The following is a 19510-nucleotide window of genomic DNA, read 5'->3' as shown; positions in this document are numbered from 1 at the left end:
TTGCTGTTTTATCAAAGAAATTAACAGTTGATGTGAGAGGACAGCCCTAATGACCTAGCACTTTTACCCCATTTCATTCTGTATCCTGATAGAATAAAGGTCATAGAGTAACAGAATTTACAGGGTAAAATTATTCCTATTTATTTTATTTGTCTCTTCTACCAGCCTGTGATTTCCTGGAAGACATAAATTACATTGTTAACATAAGATATCATTAAAACCATCACCGGGCTGGTCTGAAGGTAGTGAGTTATCTCACTTGATTGTTTACAGTTATAGATCAAACTTCTTGTTCTACTGTTTCTCCTCTTCTCACTACTGTACTTGACTGTCTTTGTTAACAATTAAAAGTAACAAAATAAATAAAACCATCATTGGCATGGACATATTTGTGGGGTCTCCTAAATGAGTATGGTTGAATGGAAGGCAGCCTGGTCATAGCCCCACCTCTCTTGCTGACACCAGAGAGACTCCTTTCAGTCCTTACACCCAAAACAGACTTTCCTTTGTGATCTTTATTTATAGCAAATCATATTCTTCGCAGGCCATCTGAGGCAACTGGGAGGTGGCCTCCTCCTCCTCTTCCCCTCCCCATCCCACTGGGACAGTTTTGTTGTCTTGGTTCAGCTCTGCCTGGTCTTCTGAACGCTGGGGTCTACCTGTTAAACACGGCAGGGCGTGGTCAAGACTCTTCCCTCCAGTTCCCACAGGCTCCAACTGTTGCTCTTTAATGGCTTTGTGGAAAATGGTGCTCTCTCTCTCTCTTTCTGTATCTCATTGGACTGTGTTTCCTGTTTTCTTCTTCATTGTCATAAAAATCCTAGACACTGCTCAGGGTCCCACTGGTAGGAGATTGTCCCCATCTCTGACAGATCCTTCCCATGTGGCTCCTCCTTTCTGGAAATTCACTAATGTTCACCAGCCCCATCAAGAAAACTATGAACATCTACATTATTGTAACTATGAACACCTTATACACATCCTTCTAACTTTAGATTGGATATGGATTAAATGCTGGCATCACCTGGTTCTGTCAGATTGTCTCATCTGGCTCCTTAGAAACCAAAATGGTAGAATTCACATGTTTTGGTTATTAAATCATAGTTCCAGCTGTCAGACCATACCGCTTGTGCTAAAGGAATAGGGAATACTGTGTGTGAATGGCAGGAAAAAGGCAGACACTAAGGGGCATTTATAACCAACATAAATATGTAGTAAAGGCAATGTCAGTATAAATTAAATACATACAAAATAAAGGCAATTATTAATATGTAAGCATAGGCTCCAGAGATGTTTCAGTTTGGTCTTCGTCTCCCCCTACCACAGAAGCCAAATGACCGTGATCATAAAGTGAGACTGGCACTGGGCAATGGCTTACGAGGAGATGTGTGGAGACAATTTGTCAAGAGATTTGGAGACATATGCATCTATGAGTTCTATGCTGCCACTGAAGGCAATATTGGATTTATGAATTATACGAGAAAAGTCGGTGCTGTTGGAAGAGTAAATTACCTACAGAAAGTAAGTACATTGAAAAATGAGAGCATATGTAGCCAGTTTTCAGAATACAGAGACTTCTTAAAAGCCAAGTCGTGATGATGTTATCAGAAGTCAGGCAGCATCAGAGCCATGGCCCATTCCTATTACCAAGAGAGATTTTGCTCATTCTCTGTGATGATGACTTCAAAACATCAGATCCTCCAATTAAAAACATCTCAACTTCTGTTAAGAACAATCCATTGTGCCCTTGCCATCTGCAACTTAGGCGCAGTCTTCCTGATGCCATTTATACTTGTATGTGATAAAACACCTGAAGGTTACAAGTTCCATAAGCTTAATGTACACTGTGAAACCTAGTATTTCCCTTGTGTCGTGCAGCACCATCACCTGGGGAGTTTTTTAATATGCACAGATGCAAGGCCCCACCTGCTAGGCTTTGGATTCAGTTGTTCTGAGGTGGAGCCCAGGCATCTCGGTGCTAGGATCTGGTGAACATTTATGTCCACCTAATAATTCCACCAGAAAGATATTTATTTTTTATTTTTTTTATTTTTTATTTATTTTTTTTTTGAGATGGGGTCTCGCTTGGTGGCCCAGGCTGGAGTGCAGTGGCGCGATCTCCGCTCACTGCAAGCTCCGCCTCCCGGGTTCACGCCATTCTCCTGCCTCAGCCTCCCAAGTAGCTGGGACTACAGGCACCTGCCACCTAGCCCGGCTAGTTTTTTGTATTTTTTAGTAGAGATGGAGTTTCACCATATTAGCCAGGATGGTCTCGATCTCCTGACCTCATGATCTGCCCGCCTCAGCCTCCCAAAGTGCTGGGATTACAGGTATGAGCCACCACGCCCGGCGAGATATTTCTTATTTTTAAACCAGCTCACATAGCCATCTCTTTTCCCTGTCAGTCATTTTATTGCTTGTGGGTCTCTGTTGTCTTTTTTGTACTCAAGCAGTCAGTCCTCCAGATAACCAACTATTCTGGAAATACCCAGAAATGTTCAGTAAATGCTGAGCCTCCGCTGGCTTGAGAAGTCACTGTGGTCATTGTGCCTCTGGACCGCTCATCCCGTCTGGCCATGAAACAGCCACACTGGGACTCCCACTCAACCTGTGTCCCCAGGGACAGACCAGCCGAGTTCAGAGGACAGTAGTTCATGTGTGTAAGAGCCCTGGCTCTGGAGAGCAAATCTCAGTGCCACCATAATCTAGCTGAGTGACCTTGGGCAGGTCCCATATGTTCCTCAGGCCTCAATTTCATCATCTGTAAAACAGAGATAACGAGAAAATATTGAACCCAGTGCTGAGCCCACACTCAATAAGGGAAAAGGATTGTTGAAAGGATTAAATAACTTTTGAAAAGGCCCTTAGAGGCTATAGCCCAATGCTTGTCATTTAATAGCCTTGAATAATTGTTAACCGTAATGATGATAATCACTCCATTTCTTATATTCTGGCCTAATCTCAAGGTGTTCCCAAGTTCAAGGACCCTCTCTAACAATGACAGCAGCTCCACCTACGCTACACAGGTCCCTCCACAGTCCTCTAGACCTGCACTGTCCAAACAGTAGCCACTAGCTACATGTGACTACTTAAATTTAAGTTATATTAATAAAAGCTTAAATCTAGTTCTTCAGTCACACTAGCCACATTTCCAGTGCTGAATAGCCACGTGTGGTTAGTGACTACCGTATTGAGCAATGCAGACAGAGAATATTTCCATCATCACAGCAGATTCCTGGGCAGCGCTGCTGCAGACTGAGAATCGATCTCCTACACCTCACTGGAACTGCTGCTGAGCGGGTCAGCTAATGCTGTGCATTACCCATTCTTTACTTTCTCATCCATTGAGTGCTATGTTTTATTGACAGTTTTTCTACTTTAAGCAACACATTAAAAAAAAAAAAAAAACTTTGAAAACCGGATGATCCCATGCAATTGATGTGGAAAAGAACATTTATTATCACCTATAAATTTTTTACATTCCTGCAAATAAGATCTACATTTGTTGACCATAAACGCCGCTTGTTTTTTTAATGAAGTTGTCTGCTAATACTAAAGCATATGATTGGTTGCTTCATCACATAGACTTGAATATAAATTTGAAATAGACACAGTAATCATGGCTAATAATTATATCCAAATACTGTCATATTTGCATTTTCTTCCAGTAAGGAAAATAATATATTTATTATTGCTCTTACTGAATTGCTGAAAATTAAATTCTTATGCATTGAATTGTGTTTTAAATATGATAGAGTTTTAATAATTGTATAGTCATGGGCATGAAATATGCCTTTGATTTCAAAATATGTTAGATAATATTTCCATAGAAAAGTGAAAAATCTAACAGTGTCATATTAATATAAGGTTACATAAGATTTTAAAAACCCATTTGTGATACATCCACCAAAAGACACAAGAATGTCATAACAGCTTTATTTATAACAGGCCAAAACTAGAAATAATCCAAGTACCCATTAACAGGAAAATAGATAAATAAATCATGGTATATTTATACAAGGGAAAATTGCATGGCCATAAAAAACACTAACATGGATGGATGAATATTATAGACATATTGAGTAAAAGAAGCAGACACAGAAGTATACATTCATTTCACTTGTTTGAGGTTTAAGATGAATTGACCGCAATATAAGTCACAATAGTAGTTGACTTCACAGAAGGGCAGGAGGAAACTTTCTAGGTGAAATGAAAATGTTTTCTCTGTCTCTCTCTGGGTGGCAGTTTTAAGGGTATATGCAAATGCAAATTTTCATCAACCTGTACGCCTAAGATATACTTTACGTTATACCACAATGAAAAAGGGAAAAATTGTAAAAGATTTATTCTCAAAATTATACATTTTGATTTTGCTAGAAAATCATAAGTTATGACCTGATTAAATATGATGTGGAGAAAGATGAACCTGTCCGTGATGAAAATGGATATTGCGTCAGAGTTCCCAAAGGTACAGTAGACTTTTGTTCAATCAACCTGTGCCCCTTCTTATCTTGACCAAGTGACTTTTAAGGACTAACATATTATTGCCACATGGTAAAATTTATCAGAGTGGGGAAAGGGGGGGTTTATTTAAGTACCCTCCAATATACAGGAATTCCAAAGGTGCTAATTTACCACTACATATAACATAATTCTAGTTTTAAACCTAGCTTAACAACTTCTTGCTTATGAGGTAATGTTTTGTGGGAAGGGATATGTAATTGTGGTTGCAAAACCATAGTTTTAGGTGGCCTTTACCTTTAAGCTTTAACTACTGGGCGTTTGTGTAAGTGTGCATAAATCATTTTTCAGTAAAAGATTAGCAGTAAAAGAATTACAGGCCAGGTGTGGTGGCTCACGCCTGTAATCCCAACACTTTGGGAGGTTGAGGAGGACTGATCATTTGAGATCAAGAGTTCGAGACCAGCCTGGCCAACATGGCAAACTCCTGTCTCTACTGAAAATACAAAAATTAGCTGGGCATGATGGCACACACCTGTAACCCTAGCTACTTGGGGGGCTGAGGCAGGAGAATCCCTTGACCCTGGGAGGCAGAAGTTGAGACTGCACCACTGTACTCCAGCCTGGGCAACAGGGCAAGATTCCATCTCAAAAAAAAAAAAATCAAAATAAAATAATTAGGCCATATACAATAATGTACAGTATATGTGTGTGTGGTATATATATGTGCATCTGTGATACATATGTACATATAATTCACAGGTATACATGCATGGAAAATGATACTTCCTACAGCCAGTTTGTTGCCAGCAGGTTGTATGGCATTAGTTTTAAGAGAAGGATGATATATAAATGTGACCTCTAGCACATAAAATAAGTTTATTTTCTTCTGTTTTAGGTGAAGTTGGACTTCTGGTTTGCAAAATCACACAACTTACACCATTTAGTGGCTATGCTGGAGCAAAGGCTCAGACAGAGAAGAAAAAACTGAGAGATGTCTTTAAGAAAGGAGACCTCTATTTCAACAGTGGAGATCTCTTAATGGTTGACCGTGAAAATTTCATCTATTTCCACGACAGAATTGGAGATACATTCCGGTTGGTGTTTCTGAATCATTGAGCCAAAAACAAACACACGTACAGTTTGGCATACTCCTAGTGGAATCGCATTCCACTTTGGTTATGGTGCATTTGCTTCCCTGTCTTTGGCACATCAGGTCAAACTCCTGTGTTCCCAGAGAATGAGGAATGAAGTGCATGAAGTGTCACTCTGCAGTGCACAGTTAACTTGGCTGAGCAACACCAGATGAGAATAAGGCAGGAAACCTGTATCTGATTTCTGGAGACAAAAGTACATTTAACTCCTCTTGTTTCTCCTGAATTATTACTGGTCACTCTCAGGACAGCCAAGGATTTTCACCTTTCCAATCATGGAGGTGTTTAGATAAAATCAGAGGTAAATTAGTGTGGAGCTGATCTAGTTGAAGAGGAGGTGAGGGGTTCAGAGCCTCCTCCCCCAATGCCTTTCATCCTCAACCAGATGGTTTTCTGCAGAACCCCCAGGTCAGTGCAAGGAAGTTTGGAAGTCCTAGTAGACCATGGAATTAACTTCCAGCCATAGCACAGTCCTCCAGCCTCATGACACAGCTTCCTTCCTGTGTAAAGTCCCTGAGGGCAGGCCCTGTGTCTGCCTATTCATCCCCAGCACCTACCATGGTGCCTGACACATAATCACTTTTTGCATGAATGAATGAGGAACAGATGGAAGTTGTCTAACTGCAGTAGAAAGACAGCAGGTGAAATGAGGAGAACCAGGCTCACCTCTCCCCCCTGAGCAGCAGTGGTATCAAGACAGGTAACCATTGTGAACCTCAGTCCTTTTGCCCTTGAGATGAGGGTCACACTGATTTGCAGGGTCCTTCCATCTCTACTATTCCATGTCTTAAGATCCATATCACTTTATGCCATCTTCATGCTATTAAGAAGATACTTCTGGGAGGGCTAAAGAATTTTTAATGGGCCGGGAGTGGTGGCTCACGCCTGTAATCCCAGCAGTTTGGCAGGCTGAGGCAGGTGTATCACCTGAGGTCAGGAGTTCCAGACCAGCCTGGCCAACATGGTGAAATCCCGTCTCTACTAAAAGTACAAAAATTGCTGGACATGGTGGCATGCACCTGTAGCCCCAGCTACTCAGGAGGCTGAGGCAAGAAAATCACTTGAACCTGGGAGACGGAGGTTGCAGTGAGCTGAGATTGCACCACTGCACTGCAGCCTAAGTGGCAGAGGGAGACTCTACCCACTTCTGCAAAAAAATAATAATAATAATAATGAAAACAAAATTTAACTCTTTATTAAGTGAAAAAATAGCACCTGGTTGGGCTTTAACATTAGAATCTCCCTGTAACTGAAGTATGATATTTTTTCCTTTCTTGTTGCCATGAGACCCTGAAATAAAATATGAAGTTCTATTAAAGAGAACGTCACCAACTGAATTAAATAGCAACTTGAGTTAGTAACTGAGAAGTTGAGAGACCTAAACACAGCAGAAAATCACTGAGATTTCTTTCTAATTTTCAGTGCCTTTCTTAGCCAGGGCTGTATTTTAACATTAGAACATTATTCCATGTATTGTGTTTCATGTGGTAACACTGAAATTCCACATTTTGTCATCTAGGTCTATACTTTTCCCTTGTATGCCTCAAGCAAGATACCCCAGCCAGGACTAAGCTGGGGAGTTTGAGGGGCCAAGGTGAGGAACACGAGATCAACACCATGCAGAAATCTAAAGGAAACAGCTGCTCTTCATCATTGTGACCTGGGCCAGAAACCACCATTGACCTCTGCTAAATTTGTCCTTTCTTCCAGGTGGAAAGGGGAAAATGTGGCCACCACTGAAGTTGCTGATATAGTAGGACTGGTTGATTTTGTCCAAGAAGTGAATGTTTATGGAGTGCGTGTGCCAGGTATATACAAGATAAGATCTGTACCTAAACCCATAGAGGATCTGAACATAATTTTAGCCCAGGTTTGTCATTGCTGTCTTCTGCCATCCAGAGTTAAACAGCTCTTTCAGCTGCCAGGGAGTAAGGAGCTTATGTCTGGCTTATGTTCCATTATAAAAGCCAGCTCACTACATCTGAACGTGGCCTTCTCTTCAGTTCAGCTCCCAGCCATTCTTGGGCTCTCAGGCAAACAAAGCCTCAAATATGGGAGCTCCACGCCACATTTGGCACGCCTCCAAAAAAGTCGTGTCATGCTTAAGAGCTGGGAAATGGTGTTCTGGCCTCCGAACTAGGAGGCACAAAGAAGAGCCAGTGCAGTTGCTAGAAGAAAAAGCTGGGGAAAAGTGGATTTTGTACAACCTCTTCTTTTTAAGATTTCTAAGCCCAGTTCACCCCACTAAGTTTCAGAATCATCACACAAGAATGTTGCCACCACAGCTTCATCTACAGATCTGCTTCTGCCAGCAGAGTCAGGAGGGCCAATGTCTGACCTTGAATCCTGGCTTCAACACCTGCCAGCTGTTTGACTGCCGGCTAATCACTAAAATTAAGGATAATGCCAGCCCTGCAGTTAAGGTTGTCAAGAGAACAAATTCATTTTAATTACATCAATGCTAAGCATATATTTATCAAATATATACATAAGGGTTGTTGTGACAATAAATCACATTGATTATACACGTCAGAGAGGATTCTGGCCTCCAAATTACTGTGCAAATATAAGGCACTAGGGGTATTACTATTCCCCCACAACTCATATTTGGGATTCCCACCCATATTCAAAGTAGAAATCCAGAAGTCCATCTTTCTCAAGCTGTGACAGTTCTACATGGCTTTGTGCTTGTTCTTTTTTAAAAAATATTCAAGGCCGGGTACAGTGGCTCACTCCCGTAACCCCAGCACTTTGGGAGGCCGAGGTGGTCAGGAGATCCAGAGTATCCTGGCCAACGTGGTGAAACCCCATCTCTACTAAAAATACAAAAATTAGCTGGGCGTGGTGGTGGGTGCCTGTAGTCCCAGCTACTCAGGAGGCTGAGGCAGGAGAATCGCTTGAACCAGGGAGCCAGAGGTTGCAGTGAGCCGAGATCGTGCCGTCGCACTCCAGCCTGGCAACAGAGCAAGACTCTGTCTCAAATATTTAAGGCCAGATGCAGTGTCTCACACCTATAATCCCAGCACTTTGGGAGGCCGAGGCATAAGGATCACTTGAGGTCAGGAGTTTGAGACTAGCCTGGCCAACATGGCAAAACTTAGTCTCTACTAAAAATATAAACATTAGCCAGGGGTGGTGGCTCACATCTGTAATCCCAGCTACTCAGGAGGCTGAGACAAGAGAATCACTTGAACCTGGGAGATGGAGGTTGCAGTGAGCCAGGATCTCACCACTGCACTGCAGTCTGGGTGACAGAGTGAGGCTCCATCTCAAAAAAACAAAAAGAATATTCAAGAATATCTCTTGCTTGTTCCTCCCCAACTCTGGGACAATGACACAAGGGGAACTATGGCCACATCTTGGTGTGAGAGGGGACAGAATGAAAAGGGGTATGAATACTCCCGTTGGAGAACTCCCCAGGCCTTATGCTGAGCTAACACAAAGGTCTAAGTTGTGGTTGTCAGGCATTGTGCCATCCCGGGCTCTTGCAGACCCTTCCTCAAACATTACGTATGCGTCTAAATGCTTGATTTTAAAAAGAATAACCACACAAAAGAGTATGGATGAGGCAAGAGAATCTAGAAGGTGAAACGGAAGGATCTAGCCTAGTGTTCATCAAAGTGGGTCCCCGGATCAGCAGTGTCAGCATTGCCCAGGAGTCTGTTACAAGTGCAATTTCTCAGGCCCACCCTGAACTACCAAGTCAGAATCTCTGGGGCGGGGCTGGGAAGCTGTGCTGGCACAAACGCCCCAGACATTCTTAAAAACACTGAAAGTCTGATTTAGTGGGTGATGAAAATGCACTAGAACTAGATCCTGGTGATGATAATACAATATTGTAAGTGTGTAAAATGCCACTGAATTGTACACTTTTTTTTTTTTTTTTTTGGAGACAGATTTTCGTTCTTGTTACCCAGGCTGGAGTGCAATGGCGCAATCTCGGCTCATTACAACCTCAGCCTCCCAGGTTCAAGCAGCGATTCTCCTGCCTCAGCCTCCTGAGTAGCTGGGATTACAGTCATGCACCACCATGCCTGGCTAATTTTGTATTTTTAGTAGAGATGAGAGTTCACCATGTTGGTCAGGCCGCTCTCAAACTCCTAACCTCAGGTGATCCACCCCCCACCTTGGCCTCCCAAAGTGCTGGGATTACAGGCGTGAGCCACCACACCCAGCAAATTGTACACTTTAAAATGAGTTAAAATGATAAATTTTATGTTATATATTTATCACAATTTTAAAAAACACACACACTAAAGCACTAAAGCCCAGTGGTTCCAAAAATTTGGCCAATCATCAGAACCATCTGGGAAACTTTAAAGCCTGGATCTAATGGACCAGAAGCTCTGGAGTATGGGACTCAGAATCTGCATGTCTTTTTTTAATTCCCAAGTGAATCTAATGATCAGTGAGTTCTGGGAGCCACTGAAACAGAACAAAGTGGAGGAGGTTGACAGTCTTACATTGTTGGCAGACAGTCAGATAGGATGAGGAGCAGGTGTGTTCTGTGCTGCTCCAGCTATCAGAACTAAAACCAATGGATTAAAATGACCAGGGAGCCAATTTTAGCCTGAGAACTCCCCTGTAACCAAAGGAACCATCAATAGAATGGGCTTATCTCCCAGGATAGGAAATGTCCCCACCAACTAAGGCATGTAAAGAGAAGCTGGATGCCCACCTGGGATCCTGGGAGAACTCTTGCAGCAGTGAAAGATTAGAGATACATTCTAAAGTCCCTCCCAACTTTCAGATTCTGTGATTCTCAATGCCACAACTGCTGCTGTCTGGCCCCCCATCCACAGAGGCCAGTCCCATTCCAGAGTAGAAATGCAGCTGGACTGTCTGAAATAAGGCATCCTTCCACCATGGGTGATTCAGGACAAGGCAGTCACACATCTTGGCTTTGGACCAGGAGAGAATTTCTAGGTTTGGGCCTGGAGTGGAGATCACTTTTTCTAGGTGTCACACCTGAACTGTCCAACTACTCTGTAGAACTTTCTGCAGTGATGGAAATGTTCCATATGCACTATCCAGCATGATAGCCAATAGCCACCATGTCACTATGGAACACTTGAAATGTGGCTAGTGCAACTGAAGAACTGAATTTTTCATAATATTATCATTGATTTTAGTTTTAATAGCCACAAATAACCAGTGGATGTCATTAGACCGTGCAGCTCTAGAGAACCCTTGGCCAGAATTGACCTTTACAGTTAGCCCAGAACTCCTATAGGCTGGAACCATCACCCCAGAGCTGAACTAGTCCCAAACCACCCTCAGAGAGTCAGGGCAGAGGCCTGAGACCTAACAGGCCCATTTGCCCCTAGGTTCGGCGTTGCTGCTACCAGGGCCAGAAGCAAAGAGATGGTCAATGCGGAGGATTTCTGTTGCGTGAGCCTTAATTCTAAAAGGAACTTATTGGAGACACTTGAGATTTCTCAGACAGGCGCTAGGGACCCTAAACTAAGTGCCCCTGCCTCTCTTTCAGACAAGAAGCAAACCGAATGAGGGGGCATCTTTTTTGCCTTTTGCTGTTTGCCTTCTTTAGAGCTATAGGTAAACACACAATCACCATGGGAGAGATTTCAAAAGCTGGGGCTCAGGTAACCAAGGGAGGCTCCTGTCTCCTCTCTGATTACAGCTGAGTAGTTGAGGGAAGTGGATTGGGACTCCCGCTGGGTCTGCTGGATCAGGTAGAAGATACATTAATACCTAATTACCACTGTCCTCACAAGAAGGCAGTCGTAATTGTTGGAAACTGCTCTGGGCTAAATACCCTGCTGTAGAATCTGTTCTCTCTGTGGAGGGCACCTCCTCTTGGGACTAATGGGCCTTTAACGGGAGTGCACAAAACAGCTCCCTGTGCCTGCCTTCACCTCCTGTCGCACATCCTCTCCAAAATGCGGACAAGAAAAGCTATGAGAACCTTGATCAGATAAGTAGGTCTCCAAGGTGGTATTTGTGCCCAGAGGTGCAACAAACCTGACATTGCAACCTGAAGAACAATCCAAGCTCAGTAAGTCGTGCCTGACAGTGGAGCAAGGACTTTCACTGGAGTCAAAAATAACTTCCTGTCGCCACCAGTCCAACCTACTCCCTACCCAGATGTGTTTGTATAGGCTGCTAAAAAGAAGGATGATGGTCCTAAGCACAGGATCTGGAGCCAGGCTGCCTGAATTCAATTCCATACCCTGCCTAGTATTTGATGTCTGACCTCGAATAAGTCTCTTAATGGCTTTAAGCCTCAGTTTCTTCATCTGTAAAATGGAGATAACATCTATATCTCTTCAGAAGGTTGTTGTGAGGGTTAAGTGAGATCATCAATACAACACACTTAGTATAGGACCTGGAATATAATAGTCAACCAACTGTTATTATTACTATTAATATTAGTACATTCACTTTAAAGTATCTTCAACAGGTATTTGTAATAAAAATTCCAACTATCCAAATGAAACCCATGCTATAAAGTTGTCTGAGTCCACAGTTCTTTGAACTAATAAAGCATCATAAATAGCCATAACACATCTAATTTTTTCTCACTTTATTTCTAGATCATGAGGGTCGCATTGGCATGGCATCCATCAAAATGAAAGAAAACCATGAATTTGATGGAAAGAAACTCTTTCAGCACGTTGCTGATTACCTGCCTAGTTACGCGAGGCCCCGGTTTCTAAGAATACAGGTGAGATCTCTTATTATCAAGTTCAATGATCTGCTCTCTTGGAGAGTCCTACTTCTTAGGGAACAACTTGCCTTCTCCCAGGATGACTACGTTTGCCAAATTATCACCACACTTTCCAGGAAGCTCAGAAAGAAGTGTCATAGACCAATAAGGAAGTGGTCATATCAGGCTGGCTGGGTGCAGTGGCTCATGCCTGTAATCCCAGAACTTTGGGAGACCGAAGTGGGAGGATTGCTTGAGCTCAGGAGTTTGAGACCAGCCTAGGCAACATAGTGAGACTTCATGTCTACTAAAACTAAAAATTTTAAAACAGGCCGAGCGCGGTGGCTCACGCCTGTAATTCCAGCACTTTGGGAGACCAAGGTGGGCGGATCACCTGAGGTTGGAAGTTCAAGATCAGGCTGGCTAATGTGGTGAAACCCTGTCTCTACTAAATATACAAAATTACCTGGGTGTGGTGTAGCATGCCTGTAGTCCCACCTACTCGGGAGGCTGAGGCAGGAGAATTGTTTGAACCTGGGAGGCGGAGGTTGCAGTGAGCCAGGATCACACCACTGCTCTCCAGCCTGAGCAACGGAGTGAGACTCTGTCTCCAAAAAAAAAAAAAAAAAAAAAACAATTAGCCAGGCATGGTGACACGCACTTGTAGTCTCATCTACCTGGGAGGCTGAGGCAGGAGGATTACTTGAGCCTGGGGAATCAAGGCTGCAGTGAGGTATGAGTGCACCACTGCACCCCAGCCTGGGCAACAGAGCAAGGCCCTGTCTTAAAAAAAAAAAAAAAATCAGAAAACAGCTAGCAGAAATCCAATTCTAATCCCTTTCTCCTTACAATGACAGACCAGTTCATTCAGCAAGAGTCTTAGCACATAACTCACAAAGTCTGTTTGGTGAGTCCTGACAGACATCGCAAATAGAAATGCTCTGACCCTGTTTGTTGTTTCCAGTTTTAAAGAATACAGAAATCCATAGAAGTTCTGCACCTTTCCATGGTGTGAAATGTAACTGTATGTTAGCCAGCTGGAATTGCCTAAGACTAACTATCACCGCTAGGGGGTTTTTTCTTCCTCCAACATTAACCCTTTGGTTGGTTTAACACTCTCACTTTTAGACTTAGAGCTCTGTGATTCTGTAGTTGAAGACTTGACAAAGGAAGTCTTAAGATTCCAGATATTGTGTGTATAGGATTATTCCTGTTCATAAAGCACCGACATGTGCTTTGCAACCAGATGGTAAAGAGGCATGAAAATGAAATATCCTCAGATATTTTGATTAACACATTAATTGGAGGAAAAATCAGTCTTCAATCTAGTAGACAAGATAAGCAGACTGAGAAAACAGAGTTTGTCTGTAAATGATCCCTCCTTCTACTCCCACCTAGAGTCGGGATATCCTAGTGGTACCTGAAGCCTTACCAAGCAGTAAGCACCACTCCTCTGCTCACAAATTTATGCACAGGTATCTCATCATTGGCAAGTCCTCCCTCCCCACAGGTGATCCTAAAGCTTTAAGGGAATAAAAAAATACCTCACAAAGGGCTCCCTAATGGAGACCAGCTAACAGAATGTATGGGTATCATACAAAACTTTCACTTCACTAGAAAATGTAAAGAGAGTGGATGTTACTTGCTCCTACCACAAAAATGATAGCTATGTGAGGTAATCCATTTGTTAACTAGCTGGATGTAACTATTGCACGATGTACGTGTACTTCAGCACATCATATTGCACATGAGAAAAACACATAATGTTATCTGTCCATCTAAAAATAAATCAAAATGGAAAACCTTTTTTTTTAACTTTCACTTCCCAGCTGTCACATGAGCCAGGGATGCCAATGATTTGCCAGATCCCCATGCCCCACCCCTACCCCTTGCCCTGCATCCCAATCTATTGCAAAATGCAACCACAATGGGGATTATTTGATGTTTTTCAGGACACCATTGAGATCACTGGAACTTTTAAACACCGCAAAGTGACCCTGGTGGAGGAGGGCTTTAACCCCGCTGTCATCAAAGATGCCTTGTATTTCTTGGACGACACAGCAAAAACGTATGTGCCTATGACGGAGGACATCTATAATGCCATAAATGCTAAAACCCTGAAACTCTGAATATTCCCAGGATTATAACTCAACATTTCCAGAAAGAAACTGAATGGATAACCACTTGATATAATCCAACTTTAATTTGATTGAAGATTGTGAGGTGCAGTTTTTTTAGGAAATTATGCATACCAGTAAAGGGAGACTTTTTAAAATAACAGCTGAGTCTTTGCAAGTAAAAAGATTTAGAGATTATTATTTTTCAGTGTGTACCTACTGTTTGTATTTGCAAACTGAGCTTGTTGGAGGGAAGGCATTATTTTTTAAAATACATAGTAAATTAAATGAACACCAACATGTGAGATGGCACCATCTCTGTGTTCTTTCCTCACTTTATTCTAATACAAAGCCTGTGTCAATTACTCCAAAGCCTGAAGTTCTCACTGGTAACTTTTCATACGTGTCCCATTCATAAGAGTAATGACATTCTAGGTAAAATTGGCTGGAGATGGGGGCTGGGGTGTAAGGGGTGGTAGGGTGAGGAGGCTGGATCAGCAGAGGCCAACACAATGAAAATCTACTCCAATGTGAGGAGGCCAACTTTCCCTACCCAGAGGCATCCCGTCCACTGTGTATAGGCAGCATTATCCAGCAGGTAATAATGCCATCTATAGTCCTTACAGGAGCCTAATTCTATGGCATCAGAGTTCTGTACATAAAAGGAGTTCAGGCCAGGCACAGTGGCTCACGCCTATAATCCTAGCACTTTGGGAGGCCAAGGCAGGTGGATCACAAGGTCAGGAGTTCAAGACCAGCCTGGCCAAGATGGTGAAACCCCATCTCTACTAAAAAAATACAAAAATTAGCCAGGCGCAGTGGCAGGCACCTGTAATCTCAGCTATTCAGGAGGCTGAGGCAGGAGAATCGCTTGAACCCGGGCGGCAGAGGTTACAGTGAGCCAAGATGGTGCCACTGCACTCCAGCCTGGGTGACAGAGTGAGACTCCGTCTAAAAAAAAAAAAAAAGAAAAAAAGTGTTCAATACATTTTAGCTACATCAGGGGTTGCAAACTCAGGTGTCTTCAGAATTCACATAGGTAATGTGGATGAGAAAAGCAGGTCACAAATGAATGTGGTAAACTTGGGGACAGCCACTAAGCTTCAGTCAGCTGAATATAGGTCAAGTATTGCTGGGATTTTCTGAATATTCAGAAAACAGAAATCCTTCAGAACTTATTAACATTAGTGTCACTACAGTTGATCTACAACCCCCGCCCCCAACACACACACACACACACACACACAACTACTAAGTTTGGCTTTTTAAAAAGAAAACAGAAATCTAGATATGTATGTGAATCTCCCAATTTTTGAAATCTGAAATCTCAAAATTGTTTAAACTTCTATGCATCCCAAACAAAATATGTCTGTGGGCCAGATAAGTCCCAGCTGTCCAGTTAGCACCCGAGTCCCACTTACATGTGCCCCTACTCCCCAGATGGCAACTGGTTTCACTCCAAAGCCAGTCTCCTGCCCACAGACCCTTTTCAAGGACAGGAGGACCTTTAGGATGGCACAGGAGGCTTTGGGAAATTCTTTTTTTTTTTTTTTTTTGAGACGGAGTCTCGCTCTGTCACCCAGGCTGGAGTGCAGGGGCCGGACCTCAGCTCACTGCAAGCTCCGCCTCCCGGGTTTACGCCATTCTCCTGCCTCAGCCTCCCGAGTGGCTGGGACTAGAGGCGCCTGCCACCTCACCCGGCTAGTTTTTTGTGTTTTTTTAGTAGAGACGGGGTTTCACCGTGTTAGCCAGGATGGTCTCGATCTCCTGACCTTGTGATCCGCCCGTCTCGGCCTCCCAAAGTGCTGGGATTACAGGCTTGAGCCACCGCGCCCGGCCGAGGCTTTGGGAAATTCTGAGGAGCTCTTTCACCTAAGTCCTTTCTCCTTAGACCTAGCTGCTCCCTTCCTGGGTTTAATTGCTTTACCTCTGATGTATGAGCTGCAACAGAATTCCAGGAGCAGGTCATGGGTGGCAGCACTCAAGACCACATGTACCTTACCTAGAGCTTGTCCTAGGCCGTGGGAGCATCACGGTCATTGAGTTCACATCAAGAAAGCATGGCCCAAGTTTACCACAGCCTCCCTAGAAGTTTCCATCATGGAGTTTCCCTCCCTAGAGGACATCTTCAGATGACCAGGAGCTGGTACGGCTTGCCAGTTCTCCTCCAGTGTAGTCCCCATAAAGCTCCAGGCAAACATATCTAGGACTCCTCAATGATATATGATGAGAGGTGTTGCCACCCCCAGCCCCAACAGAGTACTAGAAATATATTTTTAACTCTCTTCACTCTTTAGGGTGACTTTTAAGAAGAATCATGACCAAAATCCTTGCCCCCACTCATTATACCTAACAATAAACATTTCCTGAGTGCTTAGTATACATCGAGGACTTGAGGAGGGTCTAAAGAAAACTCCAGATAGGCTGCACCTTTGTGAATTTTGCCAGTAATTAGAATGATTATTGTTTGTGAGTCAGCACTTGGGAATTTTTGCAAAATTCTCTCTGCCTTTGAGTTACAGGAGAATGAGGAACCCAAGTAGTGGGAGATAGGACAGCCTTTGAGTATCACATTGTGCAATTGTGTTACCTGGAATCTTGTCAAAGGAGAAGCAGGATGTCAGCAGGGGTCATGTTAGGGCAGTGGCTTCATTCTGTGTCACAAGGGGTATCTTTTTGGGTAAGAGGTCAGCATTTACACTGTTGGCCAGAATATTCGTGTTATATTAACCAGAGCCTGCTTACCCCGATCTCATTTGACCCGTGTTTTAGACCTTCCAGTCAGAAACTCAGAGACCCAGGTCCTCACATCCACACCCTGCCCAGCTCTGCCTCCCAGCCTGATGGTTTCCTCAGTCTCTCGTTTTCCCACACCTCCCTGAATCTGACCAGGTAACACAGCTCCATTGAGATAAATAGAGACACCCCCACAATGTCCTCAGCCCCTAGGTTTGCATGTATGTAAACAATTTTAAGCCATCACTTGTGAGAGATAATCCCTTAAAGACTGATTTTTCTCTTTTAAAAGGGTAAGACATTGTGCCCAAGAAATATCTGCACAAGTCATTCTCATTTGAAAATATAAGTGGATATTTGAATTTAAAAAAATAAGCTGATATCCATGTAAATTATCCAACAGGGCTTTGATTTCAAATGTATTGTTTGGAAACCTGTAATCAGTGCATAGATGGGATGCTATAGGCACCAAAATAATTTGGGGATAAAAGTAGGAAATGTCAGCTTCTGAAATGGAAGCTAATGAGAATCAGTATTAAAATGGGTAAGGTTAGCCAGGCCTGGTGGGGTGTGCCTATAATCCCTGCCCAGAGACTGAGGCAGGAGGATCACTTGAGCCCAGGAATTTGAGTCCAGCCTGGGCAACATAGTGAGACCTCATCTCAAAAAAAAAGAAAAAAAGGTAGGTTTAACTAATTGCAGTGACTCAACCTAAGAGATAATTTGCTAAATGTGTCACTCATTCATACATCCACTCTATAAGCACTTAGTGAGTGCCTGCTATGGACCAAGAAATGTTCTCAACATGGAGTGCTGAGTCCCATCCCCCCGAACTAGAATTGGAGTTTGCATTTCTAACAATGCCCAGGTGAAGGTAATGCTGTGGGATGGGAGCCATATTTGGGGAATAACTGACATCCTGAGTTATACATCATGTGCACTTACTTAGTGGGTAACTCAGTTCCTCTGGGCTGGGTTATCCCTTGCTAACTGAGACTCAGCTCTTAGATCAAGTGGCTCAAAGTGCAGGCCCCAGGAAATGTCCAGCATCAAGAAGCACCTTGTCATCTCAAGCCTGCAATTGCTCTTGGAAATTTACATCAATTACAGCTCATATCTGCTTGCTAGATACATACACATGTATTATGATTTGCTATAGCAAACTAAAAACAATCCTAGAGAGTAGCTCGTCAAACCTCTTTACTTGATAAATGAAAAAACTGAGGCCTGAGGTTGAATGACATGACTAAAATCACACAGCTAATTGGCATCACTAAGATCTCACTTAGTACTTGCAGGAAGAGAGTATCGTCATAGACCAGTAGTTCTGAGTGTGGTCCCTGAGCCAACAGCATCAGCAGCACCAGGGAACTTGCTGGACCAACAAATTCTTGGACCCTGCAAATTCTAGACCTGCTGAATCAGAAACTCAGGGTGCAGGCCCAGACATCTGTGTTTTGACAAGCCAAAGCCCCCCTGGTGTTACTGATGTGGACTCAGTTTGAGAATCACTGGCTTAGAGCAGTGCACAAGCTTTACTGTGCATGACAATCACTTGGGGACACCAACGCTTGGGGCACACATGCTGCTTTGAGTAGCATGTCAGTCTAAAGCAGTGGTTCCTAGATGTCACTGCACACTAGAATCATCTGGGGAGCTGTCAAAAATACCAAAGCCCAGACCCATGCCATATCAATTAGATCAAGGATTCTGGGAGTGGGAATGAAGCATCAGTATTTTTTTAAGGACCTCCAAGTGATTCCAGTAGGCAGCAAAGCTCAGGGATCACTAGTAGAGAACAAGGGGCAAGTTTTCAGCTTTTGGCCAGGTGCAGTGGCTCACACCTATAATCGCAGCATTTGGGGAAGCCAAGACAAGAGTTCTTGAGCACAGGCATTCACAATCAGCCTAGGCAACATAGGGAGACCCTGTCTGTACAAAAAATTTTTTAAATCAGCCAGGCCAGGCATGGTGGCTCATGCCTGTAATCCCAACACTTTAGGAGGCCAAGGCAGGAGGATCACCTGAGCCCAGGAGTTCCAGACCAGCCTGGGCAACATAGGAAGACCCTGTCTCTATAAAAATTTACCCAGGCATAGTGGTGTGCACCTGTAGTCCCAGCTACTCGGGTCACTGAGGTGGAAAGACAGCTTGAGCCTCAGAGGCTGAGGCTGCAGTGAGTTGTGTTCACACCACTGCACTCACAGAATGAGACCCCATCTCAAAAATAAATAAATAGCTACTTGGGAGGCTGAAGCAGGAGGATCGCTCAAGCCCAGGAAGTTGAGGCTGCAGTAAGCCATGATCGTGCCTCTGCACTCCAGCCTGGTAAGAGAGAAAGCACTAGTCTCAAAAAAAAAAAAAAAAAAAAGCTT

General features: G+C 43.4%; 1 protein-coding gene across 1 annotated transcript in view; it reads left to right on the top strand.

Moving 5' to 3' along the window:
• Positions 1-14704, top strand: part of SLC27A2 (solute carrier family 27 member 2) — a 53642-nt gene extending 38938 nt beyond the window's left edge. The window contains exons 5-10 of the mRNA XM_033190149.1: positions 1327-1521; positions 4378-4468; positions 5360-5558; positions 7326-7423; positions 12170-12300; positions 14235-14704. Coding sequence (XP_033046040.1) covers positions 1327-1521; positions 4378-4468; positions 5360-5558; positions 7326-7423; positions 12170-12300; positions 14235-14411 — 891 coding nt within the window. The 3' untranslated portion in view covers positions 14412-14704. The remainder of the gene's footprint in view (positions 1-1326; positions 1522-4377; positions 4469-5359; positions 5559-7325; positions 7424-12169; positions 12301-14234) is intronic.
• The last annotated feature ends 4806 nt before the right edge of the window (positions 14705-19510 follow it).

Source organism: Trachypithecus francoisi, unplaced genomic scaffold, assembly GCF_009764315.1.
Source record: "Trachypithecus francoisi isolate TF-2019V2 unplaced genomic scaffold, Tfra_2.0 Lachesis_group3, whole genome shotgun sequence".
NCBI classification, from domain to species: Eukaryota; Metazoa; Chordata; class Mammalia; order Primates; family Cercopithecidae; genus Trachypithecus; species Trachypithecus francoisi.
The sequence above is the reverse complement of the archived record's forward strand: the minus strand, read 5'-3'. Positions and strand labels throughout refer to the sequence as shown.